Consider the following 20,852-nt stretch of genomic DNA (forward strand, 5'->3'; position numbering starts at 1 on the left):
ATACAAATAAAAAACCAAAAAATGTCTTCTCAAAAATTAAAACTTTTTTGTTCTTTTATTCTTGTCGTAGGAACTAGAATAATTATGTTCATCATTAAAATAATCCGCATAATATAAGTTGTTAATTTTATGTTCTTCAGTATTATTAAGAATGTTAATATCTTTATATATATCTGTAGGAAGAGAAATGTTATAAAGTGTATGTACATGCAGGATAAGATACACACATTCATATTTTATATTTTTTATTTTATTTTTTATTTTATTTTTTTGCAATATTCATACTTGTATAGTTCCGGTTAATGTTTATAAAATTGTTGAAAATATCTTGTTTTTTTTTTTTAAAATAATAATGCAAAAATATATCAACATTTATATTCATATTTCCATTGTCTGTCATTTGACTTATAGAAATATTATCATCATATTCTGTATTTATTTCATCTTTAAAACTTTCCAAATTATTATTAGTTTTGTTATAATCAGTTATGTATTGACTCGATATACTATTATTATCATTATCGCTTGATGAATATATACATAGATCAATGTTTTTGTAATTTTCATACAAAGGATTTCTCAAAATATTATTATTATTATTATTATTTTTATTATTATTATTTTTATTATTATTATTTTTATTATTATTATTTTTATTATTATTATTGTTATTATTATTATTGTTGTTATTATTTTTATTATTATTATTTCTATTGTTTTTTTTATTTCCCACTATAGTTGATAATATGTTATCTTTTGGTATCCCTCTACTTTCGTCTTCTATATTTTTTTTATAATTTTCAAATGCTTTTGTTTTATTCGAATTATTTGACAATTGTATATTTCCCAAATTTTTTATATGATTACTGTTTTCTGTAATTAAGAGGTTTTGTCTATCAACCATTCGATTATGTATAAAAAAATATAAATTTTTAAATGCTTGAAGTCTAGCTATTTTTATATGTTCGATATCCTTTAATATTAACAATCTAGTAACCCAATTTTTTAAAAAGAATATAATAAATTTTGTGTACATTATTAAATTGAAAATAAAACTGTAAATTATTTTACAAAAATTTAAAATCCATTCGGCATAATTTTTTTGTTTTCCTTTTAATATATGTATAATAGTTTTTTCTATCATTTTTTTTAACATATTTAAATATTTTTTTTTGATTTTTTGATTTTTAAAATATAATCTAGCTCTTTGCCCACCTTCCGTTAACTCATAACTCTTAACAATTAAAATTGATATTATGATAAAAAAAATAAATCGATAAATAGAAAGAGGAATAAAAGACAATATATATAAAATAAAAGATATACTATAACATAAAATAAATAAAATAATAATATTATTAATTGTATAAAAATTAAAATCCCAATTTAAAGCATAATTTGTCTTTTCATATATCATAGTAAAAAGACCAGTAAATGTTTGTGCACATGTTATTAGAATAATAAATCTGCTAAGCAAAAGTTGAATATTTGGAACCCCAATATGATTTGAAAATATTGATACATCTTTATCATCAATTGATTTTATAGATAAATAAAAATTATGAAATGGTGATTTAACTGATTTAATTTGAGATTTTTTTTTTAAATCTGATTCATTTTTGTTATCATTTCCTATACTATCATTGTTATTTTTAAATGCATCTAATAATGCATTTTTTTTTAAAAATCGTGATTCTAATAAATTATTTGATGACATAAATGGATTATCTGCTGTATCGAATAAAGGAGTTACAAAATCTTTACAATTTTGTAAATTATTTTTGATTTTTGATTTTACACAATTCTCAGAAAAATGATTTTCTATTTTTTTGTATTTTTCTATATTATTTTCATTTTGTTCACTATTTCCAAAATAACCACATTCACTTGTATTATCCATATCACTATTGTTTTCAACTCGGTAACCATCATATTCATCATTTTTGCTGTTTCGCGACGAATTTATTGATATTTTATTTGTGCATTTATTTATTGTATTATTTCCCGAATCATATAATAGATAGACATCTTTTTTATTAAAATTGTCTTTATTTTTATTAAAAACAAATATATTTTCTTTATATTGTTCATTAACTTTATCTACATCTTCTGAATCATCATCTTCATTTTTTGTTATCTCTATATTTTGAGCATCATCCTTTTTAGTAAATAAATTAATAAATTTATTCATATTAGTATTCCAGTTATTCATATTTATTGTGTTTGTTTTCGTTCCATCAATCATCATATTTTGTATTTTTTTTGCAAAGTTTGTAACATTGTTTGCTTTTTTTTTTATGTCTACACATTCGTTGTTTACCTTTATATCTACAACTTCTCTATATTCCACTTCAAGTTTGTCATATTTTATATCACATTCAAAATTGTATTTATTTGTGTTATTAATTATATTTATATCCTTTTTTCCAAAACAATTTTCTTCTAATTTTACGCAACCATCATTTGGTAAAGGTATGCTACTTTTGCTAAATGAAGACGTGTTGCTCATACTTGGACTTAAATTGTTATTTTCTTTATTTTCAATATTTGAAGTTTCTTTTTTTTTTATTTTATCCATATTTGTTATTATATATTTTTCGTCCAAACCACAACCCACTATATGCTCATTAGTATTTTTTTCAAATTCTTTTTCATCATTTTGATCAGGAAAAGCAGGAATAGATGATATTGTATTCAAAAAAGGAGTGCTCGGTTCAGAAGTTTTTGATATTTCTGGGCATTTACAATAATCAAAATCTATATCATTCATTGATTCTAAAACGCCTCCAACTTTTTTGTCATAAAATTGTATATCTTTAGCTTCCTGTGAAAATAATAAACTTTTTTTTACATTTATTTTGGTAATATTTTCAGAAAAAGTCGAATTTCTTTTATTTCGTCCCTTTATATTAACAGGTTTAAAATTATATCGAGAGTAATAGTTTTCTCGATTTTGTGTATATCCATATTTATATGATAAAGATATAAAAAACAAACAAAAAAAAATATGAATAAAAAACTGAAAAAATGGAGAAAATACAATTAGTCTAAAAAAAAACAACCAAAAAAATAAAACAAATATATAATCATAATAATTAAGTTGAATTTTCTCTATACGATTTGGATTAAAAATATAAAAAAATTTATATATCCATATTGGTAAACTTTTTATATATACAAAAAAATTTTCAGTATAATATTGGCAATATAATGGCTCAAACTGTTTAGGTAATTTATAATAAAATAATGGCTTTCGAATATTACTATATATTGTTAATAAAAGAGGATTTTTTTTAAAAACTATTTTAATTTTAAGATTTAAAAAACCTAATGTAGACAATGGATTTATCATTCCATATTCTTCAAATCCTTCGATAGGTTTAAAAAATTTATAATTAAATAATTTATTATTACATGGAAATATATGTAACCAAAGAAAGCATTTTGTACAATATCTCATTTTATTTTTTATTTTTTTTATTTTACATCTATATGTGTTTAAAAGTAAAAATAAAGGAATAATTATTCTCCCTATTGTTATATCATCTTTTCCATTTTTTTTATTTTTATTTTTTCCATTATTTTTATATTTTATATTTATAATAACATCGGAATATATATCTTTAACACCATGATTTATGTATTCATTAATTATTAAATTATTAATTGGTAATGTTTTGGAACTCAATCGTCTTTGTTGCCCAATATATTTTTTTTTTTCAATTATAGTCGTACAATATATACTTATATTGTTAATATTTGTTGTTTTATTATAAAATAAAAGTTTAGCCTCTTTTATAAATAAATTCATTTTACATAAATTGCTTGGTTTTGAAATTGTGTAATTTGTTTGTTCATTATTAAAAATATTAGAATTAAATGATTGATTATGTATTTTAGATAATTCTGACGATATTATTTCATCATTTTTTGAAGATATATAAGGTGATGTTCCTAAATTAGATGAATTCGTATTATATGATTCATATTTATTTATAGATAAACATTCTAAAAAATCTATAGAAGTTGATGATTTGCTTTCATCACTACTATTTTCACTATTCATTTCATTTTTATCTTTCCAATCATTTATTTTTGGAAAATGGTTTGATTCAAAGTTAGGTGTTTCATGAAATGTTTTATTTTTAACATCATTACTACTGTTTTGATTACTATCGCTTATAACTTCTTTTTTTTTTTTTTTTTCAAATTCTTTAATTTTATATTGATAATATCCCGAAAGGTTTTGATTATATGTGTTATTATTTTCCAATTGAAAATTAAAACCCTTTGCATGTTCTTCACATTTGTTAGAATTTTCAATATCAATATAACATTCCTTATCTAAATCGAGAGGATTGGAATAATGCATTTCATCTATATTGAGATTTTTTCTATTTAATTCATTCGCATTATTGTTGTATATATAGTTATATATATTATTAAAATTTTTAAGGCTTTCTTTTTCAATTGCATTATTTTGAATTTTTTTTTTTTTTTTTTTTTTTTTTATTCGTCTTTTTTTCCATTTTTTTATCTCCCATTTAAATTCGAGCTCTTTTGCATTATAATATATGTCATCATTTTTGAAAAAATATTTTGATGATATGACTTTGCTGATTATTTTTCCCAGTTGTGTCTGAAGAGGAGAAAAAATGAACAAGTGGTAAAAAATGAAAAAGCGAAAAACACGAGAAAAAATACGAGTCATAAACTAATATCAATAAATGAAAAAAAAAATTATATAAATATTGCACTGCATATGTGATGAATAATTCTTACTTCTTGGATGTTCTGAATATTTTCTAAATGTGTATTTTTATTTGTAAAAGAATCAATCACATTTTCAATTACTTTTTCAGAAATCGATAAAAACTTTTTGTTTATCCATGTTGACATTTTGATAAGAAATAATAAACATAAAATTCAAAGATATAAAGTTTTCTTTTTTAAAACATATAACTTATATATGTTTGTACTAAAATCCTCTCCCCTTCTTATTATCCATTTATTTTAAAGGGTATACATAAATTAAAAAAAAAAAAAACGCTAAAAAAAAACACTAAAAAAAATAAAAGCTAAACAAATTCCAAAAATTCCAAAACACGATTGTATATATTCACTAATTACACGTTCGAATTTTCAACTTGTTTGTATGCACTTGAAAGAAGTTACCTATATACTACATAAATCACGTTTTTTTACATAACAAAAAATCTTATTTATTGTGTATAAATTATTATTTTTTTTATCATTAAGCGAGATCAAAAAAAAATAAATAAACCATATATGTGGAAAAAAGAATATGACTATTGCACAAGCAAATGAAATAAATGTTAAAACAATTAGTATAATATTTTAAAAAAATGTCGTAAAAATCGGAAGTAATACTATATATAATATTATTTGTGTATATATTGCTTTATTTCAAGCACAAAAATAAATAAATATATATATATAAACATTTTACAATATTTTTTTTTCACAATTTTTACCATTTAAAATGTATAAAAATATGTAATTATTTTTTAGTCCTAATAAGATAAAAATATCACTCTGCATTTCTTCGTACCTCATTGAACGAGATAAAAAAATGAAAAATGAAAAAAAAAAACTGACATATAATCCTATAACACGCCCTTGTATGATAACACTTCGAAATGAGCTACAGGACGTAGGTAGTATGTAAATAAATAATAAATGGATAAATAAAAATAAAAATGAATATAATGTTGCATATATTTTAGATAAATTAACGTTTGCAAAAAAAAAAATTATAATATTTTTTTGGCTGATCATTCCCCATATTATAAATAAATAAAGGGGGAAATGTTATTGTGATAAACAAAATATATAATAAGGATTATAACAAAATAAAATTAAAAATAGTTTACTAAAAAAACGAGTTATTATATGCATTATCCTTTATTATACCAATTAAAAATTGCGATTTTTATTTTCGAATATTTGGAAAAGATTAGTCATTTTGTCTACACACACATAAAAGCAAAATGTACATGCATTTTTTTGAATTTTTTTGAATTTTGTGCTTTATATTGTCTTTTTAATCCCTCCCCGCGTCCCAATTTTATATTACTCAAAATATATTTCTACAATATGGTCAATAAACTATTGATGGAAATTTATGCAAATAAATAAAATGGAAAATACATATTTATAAATATATCAGTCTTCAATTTTATAGTTTCTTTGTTTTTTAATGGTATACTTTTTAATAAATATTTTAAATGATCAAAAGCTATATATATACATAAACATATTTTATAATCTCATATATATAACAACAGTTATTGCATACCCAATTAATATTAAAATACAAGGTGAATATAAGCACATAATAAATGTTAAAATTCTCTTAGAAATCTTTTTAAAAAAAAAAAATTACATTGCTTTTAAAACATTTCTTTGATAAATTTATTTAGTTTACTTTTTTTTCTTAAACATATCATCATTTTAGCAAATTGTTTACTGTTAATATATGGCTAGTTACAGTAAATGCGGTGAAACAAACAATCAAAAGGAAAAAAAAATAAAAAAATAATAAAACAAACCAAAGCATTTGAGGAAATAAACAATACTCTACATTTAAGACCTATAACTCCAACAATACAACTGTCATTATATTCTCATTAATTCCAAAAGAAAAAAAATATTTATCAATATATGTAATTAAAAAAAAATATTGGCTGTATATGCTTTGTATATTTAAAATATCAGGATTAAAAAGATATAGGAAAAGAAAATATATAAGTTCTTCATGTTTATTTATTTATTTGTTTATTATTTATTGTGTTGTTCATTCGGAAACAATTGTAACTTAGTATTATTCTCATTCTCCAAATTGATGTATCACGAAAAATGGAAAATATAAAAAATGTCAAAAATTTATGTACGTTCATAAATTTATTCACAACACGCGGTATATTAAAATAAATATATATTCGTCTTAAATATTTTTATAAATACTGTCATCATTTTATACTAGTATATTTATCTTGGTATATATATAATACTATTCATTTCAATTTTTTAGTTATCTTGTTAGAAAACAAAAAACGAAATGAAGCAATTACGCAAAGAAAACAAATTTATATTTACATAATGTAAGAAATAAAAATATAATTTTGTTAGACATAAATGAAAAATTATATGATATAACGACTTTTACTTCATAGTTTTTATTATTTCTCTATTTACGCGCTTATTTATATAATATTTTTTTTATTATTTTTCCTCATATCCATAAGTAATGAAGATTTCAAAAAGATTCACAAACATATTTGTTTTATACTACGAAATGAAATAGAATGTTTGACATGCAACATTTTGATAAGACTATGTAATGAATTAATTTCGATATTAAATTCAAAAAAAAATAATAATGATATAAAAAAAAAGTGTATACGTAATATTTTTTATTGTGCAAACAAATTAAATATAGGTAATACAGAAAGTTTAAGATTATATATGATAAAATATTTTGGGAACAAATTTATTGAAAATATAGAAACAGATTATGTAATATTAGATAAAAACATTTGTAAACTTGTTAATAAATACACATTTACAAGTCAAGAGATAAAAGATATGAACAATAAATTACAACATGAAATGAATATCCCAATAAATAATAAAATAAAACAATGTTTTTGTAGCTTTTGCACAAAATCACAAACTAGTTTTACTTTTTCAACATTAAATAAACATGAAAGTATTACTAGTATTGCACAACAATATTCTCAATATGCAGAAAATATTTATGATGCTGAAAAAAAAGAAATATTAGCTGAAATTGAAAAAAAACTTATTTTAACCTAATATTTGTCTTAAAAACTTAATTAAAATAAACAAAGTTAAAATCTAAAATAAAGTAGCCCTACTTTAAATATCCAAAATGTTACGTATTGTATGTGCAAACAATCGATTAATATTACTGAATTATCTCTAACCAGATAATAAAAATGTGCTTATTTATATGTATTATATATATATGACTATGCCCATATAAGAACAAAATAGTGAACTACAAAATGAATAACCTTAGAATATACCTACCTATACACAACAAGGTCACAATAAAACCTCATTTAAAAATGATTTTTTATATATTCGTTTATTTCTTAGTATATACTACTTAGCTTGTATATAATTTTTTCAATTTTTTAAATTAAACATATTAATTATTATCTTATTTTTTATTTGCAAAAATACAAAATATATATAATTTATATTTGTAAAAAATATATATATTTATTTTTATATTCATAATTCGACATATCCTATCATGGGTATTTTTATTTTGTATATAACCTAGCAAACAAAAATATTAATTATGATATTACTCAACTTAAAATTTAATAGGGGCATTGAATTATATTTTATACCATAAGCATTATATGCTTATGCAGAATACTGTGAATATAGAATAAACCCAATGAAATATATGTTACTACATTTTTATTTAAAAGCTATTTTTTACTACAAATATATATAATTACACGTATTATGCAATATTATTTATATTTTTTTTTTTTCACAATATTGAAAGTTATATGAATAATAATTTAACGTAATCAACTTAATAACAAAATATAAAATATTTTGTAAACATGGAAAAAGCACAATGAAGAAGGATATTAAATTTATACCCATTATGTTATATAAATATTAATGTATTATATTAAAATGGTTAGGGATATAAATGTTAATATATAAACCTACATACATATATTTATATATAGCATAATACTATACATTTTTGATAAATATTCTAATAATTCAATATATTTGAGAAAAAAAATTTTTAAATTATCTTTTTAACATTATACAAAAATTATTATTATATAATAGTTATATATACCACTACATGATGATATACAAGCATATATTTTTTTTTATTTATTTATCCATTATTTATTTTTATATTTTATTGATAATATAATAGTTAATCGTATTCCTGTACACTCAATACAAACGAATATAAAATTTTCCAGTTGCATAAAACATATATATATATTTACCCATATGTGGACAAATAGCGGTAATTATAATTGCTTTATCACTTAGACGTTATTAACGTTCAGAATAAAAGCACAAAGTTTCTGACTATTAAGAAATATTTATTGTTTATAAAACTAATACACATGCTTGTACATGTTTAAATTAATATATACATCAATGTATTAATTTTTTTATAAGCAATATTCATAAGTATAGAGAAAATACACAAAATACTTTATTTTACACATAAAAATAGCACAATTACCTGCGCATTATGGGTGTTTGTGTTTTTTTTTGTGAACAATTATTATTATTTTTGTTTGGATGAATATTTACTATATACATAATATATCCGTGTATATATATACATAGATATATGTGTAATTTATACATTTTTGTAAATAAACATATGTATATGAATATTTCCTATTTATAGTTTGTTCCTAAGTTATGATTATTTCTCTTTTCATACAAGCTTAATATATATTTTTTCCCTTCTCACCAGTTGCGTTCAAAATTATGCACATTATTAACTGTTAATACATTTTCCTTTTATTTTATATCTCCAACGTTTTTTATAATTTTTTTCTTACGATTACAATTTTTTTGTCTTTGTTTAATTATTACATTGTAGTAGATATTTTTTTTTATTTACTTTTTTTTTGAATAAATATAGCTAATAATTTTTATGTACCTTTTGAATGTTAAGAAATAATATCATGCTTATAATATACATGTGTACATATTAATATTATGGGTATATGTATTAATATATAAATGCATTTATAATAATATTTTAATTTTGTAGGCCACTTCATAAAATATGCATTTTTTATGTGCACATTATATACACAAATAAATTAATATATAAACAAAGAATACTTGAAAATAAAAATATATGTTTTTTACTTTCCCCATTTTCACTTTTTTCCGTATTATTTCTAGAGTATTCTTAAGAACTTTTTTTTTATTATAATATATGAATGTTTATTTGTGCATTTAATATTTATATATATATATTTTTTTTTTTTTCATATCGTATGATACTTTGAAAGATGACTTATTTTTCTTATTAAAAAAGTTGAAGGATAAGAAAAAAGGCAAAAACGTGAAAACAATTAATTCCGAGAAATCAAAATATATGTATTTCAGCCCATGTATACTTATATGCATGCGCATTGTCATTTCAGTATAAATAAGCACGAAGATAAATTAGAATATTCACATATATAATATATATATTAGCGTGTGACAACAATAACATTAATTGCGAGGACTTTAAAAATAAAAACTGACATACTACCGACCATTATATTCCTTAACTATTAACGCCAAATGATAGAGAAGCGATACTAAATATATTTTTGAGAAAACATATTTTTAAAAATATTTGATAGTATATATCTATTTTGTATAACTAAAAAAAGCATATTATTTTTCTTCTTTGCTTTTTTATTTAATTTTTTAATATTTTTTGGTAAACAAAGTATCGAGAATTTGGTCTGAAAATCACCAACCCCTTACTTATGAGACATGCCTAAAGATATATACACGCAAGAGATACTAACAGATATATACATGTGAAGTTATTAAAAAAAATACACATACACCCTAGTAGTGCAACCAAACGTGGAAAACATCATGAATCAAAAAAAAAACACAATTAACAAAATTTCTAAACAAGCGAATGCAAGTGCTTCCCAAAAAAATGTCTATAAAGAAGGTAGTTGTCAAAACCCAAATAATAAAAATGTTTTTAAATTTAGCAATAGTTTAAATTATAATAGTTATAGCGATTTAGTGGATGGATTGTTATCTGATAAAAGTCTAAGTATAAATAGAAACCATAAATTTTATAATATAAATAATAATAAAAGTAGAAATAATATAAGAAAAAAAAATAAAACAAACAATAGTAATGATGATACACTAAGGGAAGACGATGATGATGAAGAGGAGGAAGACGACGAAGATGAAGAAGAAGATGAAGAGGATGAAGAAGATGAAGAAGATGAAGAAGATGAAGAAGATGAAGATGAAGAAGATGATGATGAAGATGAAGAGGATGAAGATGAGGAAGAAGATGAAGATGAGGAAGACATAGAGGGATTTAATAGAAAAATGAGTGCTGATTCTATAGATGAAAATAATAAAATAAAGAAAAAAAAAAATAAAAATAATTTATTTTATAAAGATTTAGATAAATCTAATAAACAAAATAATGTAAATACAAAAAATGATAATTCTGATTATTATGATATATATTCAAATATTTATTCATATTATGATATATTTACTGAAGGCCAAAATGGTTTAAGCAAATTTAAATATTTTAACAATGTGTTTTCAAATTATGAACAAAAAGGTGAAAAAAACGATCTTCCGCATGATCAAAATACTAATGGAAATAATAATTCGAATAATAATAATAACAATGCTGAAAAATTTTCAGCATCAACACCATCATATATTAAAGCATCTGGTGCCCCCCCTTCTTTTAATAATTCACAGACACGTATTGTAAATGATAAAACATATAAAACTGTCAAGAATTTAATAAAAGAAGATCGTGAAAATAATAACCAATATACTTCTGGGCAAAGTAATAATGATAACATCACAGTAAATCGACAAACTGTTTTTATTGATCAAAATAATTCTAGTACTGGCATTAATACTAATAATATTCTTAACCCCAAAAGTCAATACGTGTATTCCAACAAATTGAAAGAAAAAAAAAATGAACTTAATAAAAATATTGGGAATTGTAATAATACTAAAAAAAAAATAATTACAAAAAAAAAAAAAAAAAAAAAAAATACAACTGAGGATACAATTATAAACGATAGAGAAACTACATTTTATGAAGATTTAAAACGAAAAATAAATTCGAACAATAATGTTAGTGAAAATATATCAGAAGGCAATCGACTTAATCCTAGGGTTAGTTCAAGGAATAATAAAATTTTCAGTTCATATACGAATAAAAATAAGAATAAACTTTCCAATATAAAAACAATGACTTCAAGTTTTATAGAAAATAATTTTTTCTACAATAATAATAATAATAATAATAATACCAATTTGTACAAAGAATTTATAACTCCAATGAAAAATAAGACTAAAATAAATAATCGGAATGAAAATAATTCTAAAAATATTGAAAAGGGAAATGATGGGCAAACAGGAAATGTAGTGAATAGTGAACAAGATCAAGATAGTAACATGAATAAACGAAATATAAATCATGAAAATAAAGAAAATGAAGATAATAATGAAGATGAAGAATATGATAATAACTTTAGCTCAAATGGAAGTAATACTACCAATCTAAGTATAGACAGTTCATGTTCAATCGAAATATATTATAAAAATGATAAAGAAGTTTTACGAAATTTAGAAAAAGGTTTAAACTGTGATAAAGGGAAGGCTATTCCCAAATTTTTGAAAAATCCTGCAAAAAAACGAATGAATAAACTTAAAAAAATAATTGAAATATTAGAATATTCAATATATAATGAAGAAAGAAAAGGAAATCAATTAGAAAAAAAATTATATCAATATGTATTATTAACTAGGAATTTAAAAAAAGAAATATATAATTTAGAAATTACTAATAATAATAGTAAAAATAAAATAGCAACATATGAAAAGGATATAATAAAATTAAAAGAACAAAATGAAGAAATGAAATTAACTTTGTCAACTTTTGAAAATGAACTTAGTAATTTGATAAACAAATTTGATAAAAATTTTGCAAAAGAATTAATTGATACTAAATCAAAAAATGATATTTTAAAAAAAGAGGTTGAAAGATTAAAAAAAGAAATTGAGCTTAAAAATTCAGAAATTAAAAAAATTGAAAGTTATAATGATATAACAAAAAAAAGTACATCTGATCCTATTACAGTTACTCAATCCGATAATTTGAACTCAGAACCCATACCTGAACCTGCTAGTAGTACATCTAACATTTCAAATTCGTTTATTACATCTAATCCAACAAACACATATATTCCATCAAATTCAACGAATACAATTGGCTTAGAAACAAATCAAGAAGCTACATTATCTCGAAATAATAACAATTTTTTGAATACATCAAATCCTCATAATAATTCTACTAATACTTCATCTAATTCACCAACTATAACAATTTCTCATGAATTTCCTTTTTATCATGGAATTAGTGAAGAAATTCCACAAAATAATGTTGATGAATTTATAGCAAAAATAAAAAATAATCGAATAATATATGATAAGAATGTTGATAAATATGATGAAGAAACAAAATCTGCAATATATGGATGTCATATTTCTAATATGATCTTAGAAAATCCAGATATTTGCAATCATAAAAAAGTTTTAAAAATTTTACAAGATTATTGTATTAGCGAATCAAGGTTATTAAATATTCATATGTCATTAAAAAGAGAAAGATATGATAATTATATTTCACAAAAAGAATTAGAAAAAGAAGTTATAAGACAAATTGAAAATATGAATTTTGATAAAAATAAAGAAAAAAATATTTCTATAATTAATTCAATTGTATTAACATTGATATTAAAAAATGTTCATATTTTTAATTTATATAAAATATTTATTTTATCATTAAAATATGATAATTTTCGGTGGGTAAAAATAATAAAAAAAGGTCTTTTTTTGAAATTTTTTGATTTATCCTTAATCGATTTTGAAATAAAAATCAATGAAACTTCAAAAATTAAAGAAACAAAACTCATTCATATATTAGGAGGTATTAATGTAGTTTTAAACAACAAACATAATGTAGAAATTGAAGCAAATAATAATATACATTATAATATTAAACATCCATTATTTTATTGTAGTAATGAAATGTTAAAACGATTAATGTATGATATGTATTTAAATTTTACAAAAGATCCGATTAATCCTCAAAACAATGATAATATATATCACTATATATTACAAAAAAAAAATTATGAATTATTAAAATTGTTAAAATTATCAGGAAAAAATTTTAATTTTATATTTAGCAAAAATAGTGATAATAAAACACCTTTGGATTATGTAGAAAATGAAGATATACATATTGATTTAATTTCAGGATATATATTAGATATAGCAGGAAAAGGTGCAGAGAATTATAAAAATTATCGTTATGAACAAGCATATAAATTATATTCTGAAGCTTTAGAAAAACAAATTAAGTTATCTAATTCTATTAAATTAGGTAGTTCAAAATCAATGAATGAAAATATAGGAAAATTATATTATAATAGAGCTCGAACATTAATGCATCTAAATAAATGGATAGATGCTATAGATAATTGTAATAATTGTTTAAAATATATTCCTAAATATATTAATGCATATGATACACAAATACACGCTTATGAATATCTGTTAGAATATGAAAATGCATTGAGTATATATAAAACAATGTGTATAAAATGTAATATAAAACCAGATGAAAAAGAAGACAAACTAAAAGCACAAATGAATGCTACTGCTTTTCAAATTTTAAATATTAATAAGAATTCAACACTTGTAGAAATTAAACAAGCATTCTCAAATTTGTCAAAAAAATGGCATCCAGATAAATTAGGAATAAATACAAGTGAAGATATTAAAAAAAGACATAATAATCATTTTAAAAGGTTATTTAAAGCAAAGCAGTTACTTTTAAATGATTTAGAAAGATATAAAGAAAAAAAAAAAAAGGAAACAAATTTTGTATACCCACAAATTATTGATGATTCAAGTTTAGCTTATCGCAATGACACTAGCACTACAAACAATGGCGGTGCAAATAGTAACAATAGCAATGGGGAAGGGCAAGAAAAAAAAACCAATTTAATCCCACCTTATGATTCAGCATATGAACAAACTAAAGATAATAAAAAATCATCAGATATTTATGAAACATTTGGAACTGATTCGAATAATGTAAACATTGGAATAAACAAAACTATAAATCATAGAAATATATTTAATTCATATAAAGATGATATTGAAAAGTTCCAAGAAAAATTAAAAAATTTGAATAAAGGAATTAATAGTAGTGATAATGATACAAATAAAAATATAAATCCATTTAACAACATATTTGATAATAAAGGATTGAATGAAAAAGTTGATGAAAATTTTTATAAAAAATTGAAAGAAGAATATGAAGGATTAAATGATGACCAATTAAGTAACTTTAAAACAAAAATATCTAACTCAATAAATAATCTGATTCAAACTGAAATCAATTTAAAAAGGGAATATCAAGAATTGTGCAATAAAGAAAAAAATAATGCTATTATGAATGCACGATTATGTATTTTACAAGAAATTCAAAAAGCTCTTTGTATACGATTAGATAAAGAAAGAAAGTTAAAAATAATTGAAACAGTTTTTAAAGATAGATCATGTAATAATAATTCTACATCTATACCAACAAATAATAAAGATGATAAAATTAATGGTTATCCTTATTTGAATAAAACAAATAAACAAAATTATTCCAATAAGGAAGAATTATCAGGTGATGTGTTGAATGAAAAAAATAAAAATGGAAATAATGTAGAAACGGATTCTAAAAATGAAAAGGGAAATAATAATGATCAAAAAAGTGAAAATCAAAATTTTGATGAAAATGAAGATAATGAAATAGAAGAAGGATATCATAGTAGAGGAAAATATTACGAATACTATTATGATGATAAAAATAATAGATATATAAAAGAAGAAAATGATGAAAATTTTGATAATGATAGATCTTATGATCATAAAAGATTTCATGAAGAAATGCAACAAGAAAAAAATTATTGTGATTCAAAAGTTTATGAAAATATTAATACAAATCATGATGATAATCCAAATAGTGAAAAGGGGGGAAGCAAAAAAAATGATCAAGATAACATTCGAGAAGATTCAGATAATATAGAAAATGAATCATATTCACAAAAAAATGAAAAAAGAAATATTCAAGAAGCTTCAAATTCTAACAAAATAACCGATTCGGATAGTAGTAGTAATAATAATAACAACAATTCAGGAGTAAATGATAATGGAAATATGGGAAACCCTGATGATAATTGTGGGCAAAATCGAAAAAGAAACTCAAAAGAAAATCTTAATAAAGTTTGGAAAAATGAACAAATAAACGAATTAAATAAAATATCAGAAAAAAATCAAATGACAAATGAACATACAACGTTTATATTTATGAATGATGAACATAATAATAAAGATGTTTATAATATTTATGATTCCCCTGAAAAAACAAATAATAACTATTTTGAAAATATAACAAACACAAAACAAATTAATCATCAGCCTTATAGAAATTCAAATAATACATTTGAATACATTCCTTCAGGAAATAATCAATATACTAAAAATAATGTCTTAAATAACATAAATAATAATATTCAAATGAGTGAAGATTTAAAGGGTGAACTATATCCATTTGGAAATAAAACACGTTCGAATGTTGTTCGTAATTTAAATTCAAATACAGATGAAATAAATACAAAAGAAGATAACACAGGAAAAATATATATTAATAATAATGATACATTTTATGAGGAAAAAGAAAATATAAATATTGAAACAAATGGATATATAAATAAAAAAAATGAAAATAAATATTACCCTAAAGAAAGAATAATAGGATCTGATATATCTAACTCTGAACAAGTTGAAAAAGATATAATTAATCAGCCCATAAATGAAGATAATGGTGAAAAAAAATATAAAAATTTTAGCAAAAAAGATAAAACAAATAATATATATGATGAAAATGGAGGTAATAAAAATATAAAAAATAATCAAACAAATGAAGAGAATGTAAATGATTCCACAAATAATTATTATGATAAAGATTCTGTTTATTTAATGTATAATTCTAGAAATTCAAATCTTTTAGATAAAATTGCAAAAAAAAAAAACGATAATTCTATTAATATAAATAAAAATGAGACAATAGAACAAAGTGATAAAGAAATAGAAACTTATTATACTGAGGATAATGAAATAAATAAATTAAATTTAAAAAATAAAAATGATGAATATATACCTTCACCGATTATAGGAAACAATAATAATTTTTTAAAAAAAATGTCAAGTAATAATTCTTCTCGAAATACATACACAATTAATTCAGAAAGATTGATTCAAAAAAATATTTCTTATTCTAATGATAATACAAAAAAAAAACAACCCATTGAAAAACGAAACAGCCAAAAAGAGTCAACAAATATATATAACAATAATAGTGATAAGGAACAAAATCAGGATAAATATACTGGACATAATTTACATAATGGAGAAATAAAACACTATGATTCTTCGTTTTATGGAAAAAATTATGTACCAACAAACAAATCTATTTCAAATATAAAAAATAAATTAGATAAAAAACTTCAACAAAAAAGCTTTGATACCTCAGAAGATTTTTCAAATTATAATGAAAATAATAATTTTTATAATATGCATAATGATGAATATAAAACATTTCATTTTTCAAATGAACAAACTGATCAGGATATAAATACAAATTATTTAAATTCCGAAAATCCTATTCCTTCTGACAATATTAAACCCTATTCATTCCACACCCCACCCAATGATTATGCACATGATCAAAGAGAAAATATTTCTCCTAAAAAAAAATGAAGATAAAATCAACAAATCTGATAAATTATAAATAATAATAGTTTTTTTTTTTTTTTTTTTTTTTTAAATAATGTAAATGATAAAGAAAAAAAAATTTATATGGCTCAAAGAGAAAAACATTTATCAAAATCACCACAATAATGAATATGTTGAAAAAACAACTGTTTATATCAAAATTAAACTTGAATTATTTTATCTGATTTTTTTGAAATATAGATGTAATAGTTTGCATACATATGCTTTATACACTTCAATGTTTCGTAAAACAATAGTTAAGTGTCTCTCTGTAGTTTTAACTATACAGTAACAAAATTTATATTGTAAAAATGTGTGCATATATTATTTATTTTCATCTTATTGCATATTCAAAATATTTCCTAAAAGATTCGACATGTATATATGTATACCCAATGTGATAAGAAAATCACAGGGTTATGCATGCAATAATAGCATTTATATTTAGTCATTTTTTTTTATGCTCATTATTCGTTTTTTCTTTTTTTGAATTTTTTTTACTATTTTTAAAGAAATATCAAAAAAATATTATAAATCACCATGCTTTGTATATTAACTAAAAAATAAAACTTAAAATATAAATTTTTAATACAACATAATAAAAAATTGTATGAAATTACAAACAAAATATTGATTAAAACATCGAAAATATTCAAAGATTTAAAATAAATCTGTGCCATATAGGGACGCCAAATTAAAGAAGTGTAGGGAATAATTCAGCTATCACTTCCCATTTTATATAAACAAAAAAAAGTATAAAATATGACATGCATTTATATACTACTTATGACTAATACAAATTAAAGAGAAGACAAATATGATTGAATATTACATGCCCAGATACAATATTTATCAATTTCATTTTTTACGTCATATTTTGAGCACTAAAATGATGATAAAATAGCTTTTGTTTTTTGCACAAAATTAAATTCGTTATTTATATCTTTTTTTTGCATACAAATATTCAATATATTTTTAACATTATTCAAATCATATTTATGAAGTTTGTTAATTTCTTTTATAATATTATCCAAAGCGAGATTTACTAAAAGAGTTGCTTTATGTATGTCTACATGCTTCTTATAATTTTCTAAAAATATAAATTTTTCTTGATTACTCTCTGATATATTACTAATTTTGCTACCATCAAAATACACAATTTTAAATAGAATAGTCAGAATTTTAGGATAATCTCGAGAGTCTATATTTTTATTTTTCATAAAATAATCTACATAGGATATTAAAAAATTATATAAAAAAAATAATTTTTTTACTTTATCATTTTCACAATATTCTTTACTTGATGAATTGAATATAATGTTTAAAAATTTATCACATGAAAAGCTATTTATACACATGTTTAAAAATACAACTTCTTTATATATTTTTTTCTTGGATTCTTTAATTTCTTCATTTATATTTATTAAAAAAATATAATATAAATCCAACATTTTATATTGTGGGTATTTTAAAAAATATCCCATAATTATTATTTTTTGTAATGATTCAATTTTATTTAAATCTTCATAAATTTTTTTACATAAACTTTCATATAAATAACCATTATAAATATTGAATACAGAAAAACCATATGCCAAATTACTTAAATCTATATTATTTACAATTTTTAAATCTATATATTCTACTATTAAATTTAATAATATATTATCATGATGTTTATTTTTCCCTAAGCAATAAACCAAAAGACACAAATAAGAATATTTCTTATCATCTGGCATATCAATTCGATTTATTTCAATATCACTTTTTATTAAAGATAATTTATTACTAATTCTTATTTTATTAAATTCACTTTTTTCATCATTCTTATTATTATATTCAATATCAAATTTATTTTTATTAACATTTAAAACTTTATTTTGCTCACTTCCACAATTTACATCATAATCATAAACATGAGTTGTGTCATTTTGGATAATTTTTAGCTTGCCATTTTCATTTACATTATCGCCCTTTTTTAATTGACTGTTTTTAATTTCATCCTTAATTTTATGTTTCGTTTCGTTACATATATGAAGAAAAACTTCAAAATCATACATCCTTAGTTTTGTATATGCATAAGCTATTAATGATAGATCTTCAAAATCAGAGTAACATATTTTATATAACAATTCCTTACTTATTAAGTTTATGAACGCATAAAATTTTGAATTAATTCTAGAATAAGACAATAATAATTGACACAAATCTTTTATATTAAAATTTTTTAGCCATCTTTCGTCTAATTGTTCTGCTACTAATTTAAAAATATCGTATTCATTATAATTTATTTTTGATAAATAATTTAATGACATGCTAATACTATATGGCTGTAAAAAAGGTAAATGATATTTTAATTCATCACATATCTCGTCCCATTGTAATTTCGAATTTTCATAACTCGACATTTTTTCTGATGCCATTTCAATACTATTCTTATTGTTATTATTATTCGCACATGGCTCATTATTCTTTCCAAAAAAATCTCGAAAATCATAATTATCCAATTTTATTTTAGCACTTGTTTTATCACTTGGATCACAAATATTACCATTTATAGGATTGCCTTTTAAATCTGGTAATAAATATAATTGTTTTGCTACTGTTCCTAATTTGTTTCCATATTTTTTTCGTGGTATTTCCTTTGCATTTATCTTCTTCATCCAAGTTTGTTGTTTTTTTTTTCTATTTATTTCTTTATTTGTTAACACATTTATGTTGGCGGAATTGCTATTATAATTTCTTTGAATATTTATAAATCGTTTATTTATAAAAAAAAACATTTTCATTAAACTTTTGTTTTTATTTATTTTTTTATTTTAAGCATCTCAAATAATAATGAAAACTTATTATTACACCATTTGCTCATTTTCATAAACCTTTAATTAATATATATCTTTCACAAAATATATTATCTCAAAAATATGTTATTGAAAATTAGTAGTATTCTTAATTTTCAGTATTTTCCTTTTTCTGTATAGGGTATTTTCCTATATGTTATATCCTCTTTCCTCTTTTATACATCAATTTATTTTGTTCCACTATTTTTCATTTATTTCATATGATGGAATATATGCATACAAAACAAGCTTGTATCATCTATATTATTCCATCCCTTATGACTTTTTTTATAGTTTTCAAACTAATATTTCTTTAGCTGAATA

The 20,852-nt window shown here is 21.0% G+C and overlaps 4 protein-coding genes across 4 annotated transcripts; 2 read left to right on the forward strand and 2 right to left on the reverse strand.

The window, feature by feature from the left end:
- Window positions 1-36: 36 nt before the first annotated feature.
- On the reverse strand, window positions 37-4,899 carry PBANKA_0906700 (conserved Plasmodium protein, unknown function; the record flags this gene model as incomplete). Its single annotated transcript, XM_034564642.1, has 3 exons — window positions 37-173; window positions 286-4,639; window positions 4,783-4,899. The coding sequence occupies 3 exons, from the start codon at window positions 4,897-4,899 to the stop codon at window positions 37-39; spliced, it is 4,608 nt and encodes a 1,535-aa protein (XP_034421418.1).
- A 1,980-nt stretch (window positions 4,900-6,879) lies between these two features.
- PBANKA_0906800 (conserved Plasmodium protein, unknown function) lies at window positions 6,880-7,839 on the forward strand (the record flags this gene model as incomplete). Its single annotated transcript, XM_034564643.1, has 3 exons — window positions 6,880-6,940; window positions 7,055-7,124; window positions 7,269-7,839. 3 exons carry the CDS (start codon window positions 6,880-6,882, stop codon window positions 7,837-7,839), a joined length of 702 nt encoding a protein of 233 aa, XP_034421419.1.
- A 2,823-nt stretch (window positions 7,840-10,662) lies between these two features.
- On the forward strand, window positions 10,663-17,673 carry PBANKA_0906900 (conserved Plasmodium protein, unknown function; the record flags this gene model as incomplete). The annotated part of the gene is made up of 1 exon (XM_034564644.1): window positions 10,663-17,673. The coding sequence occupies one exon, from the start codon at window positions 10,663-10,665 to the stop codon at window positions 17,671-17,673; it is 7,011 nt and encodes a 2,336-aa protein (XP_034421420.1).
- An 899-nt stretch (window positions 17,674-18,572) lies between these two features.
- On the reverse strand, window positions 18,573-20,471 carry PBANKA_0907000 (heptatricopeptide repeat-containing protein, putative; the record flags this gene model as incomplete). Its single annotated transcript, XM_034564645.1, has 1 exon — window positions 18,573-20,471. The coding sequence occupies one exon, from the start codon at window positions 20,469-20,471 to the stop codon at window positions 18,573-18,575; it is 1,899 nt and encodes a 632-aa protein (XP_034421421.1).
- Between the last annotated feature and the right edge of the window lie 381 nt (window positions 20,472-20,852).

The sequence above is a fragment of the Plasmodium berghei genome, assembly GCF_900002375.2.
Source record: "Plasmodium berghei ANKA genome assembly, chromosome: 9".
NCBI lineage: Eukaryota > Apicomplexa > Aconoidasida > Haemosporida > Plasmodiidae > Plasmodium > Plasmodium berghei.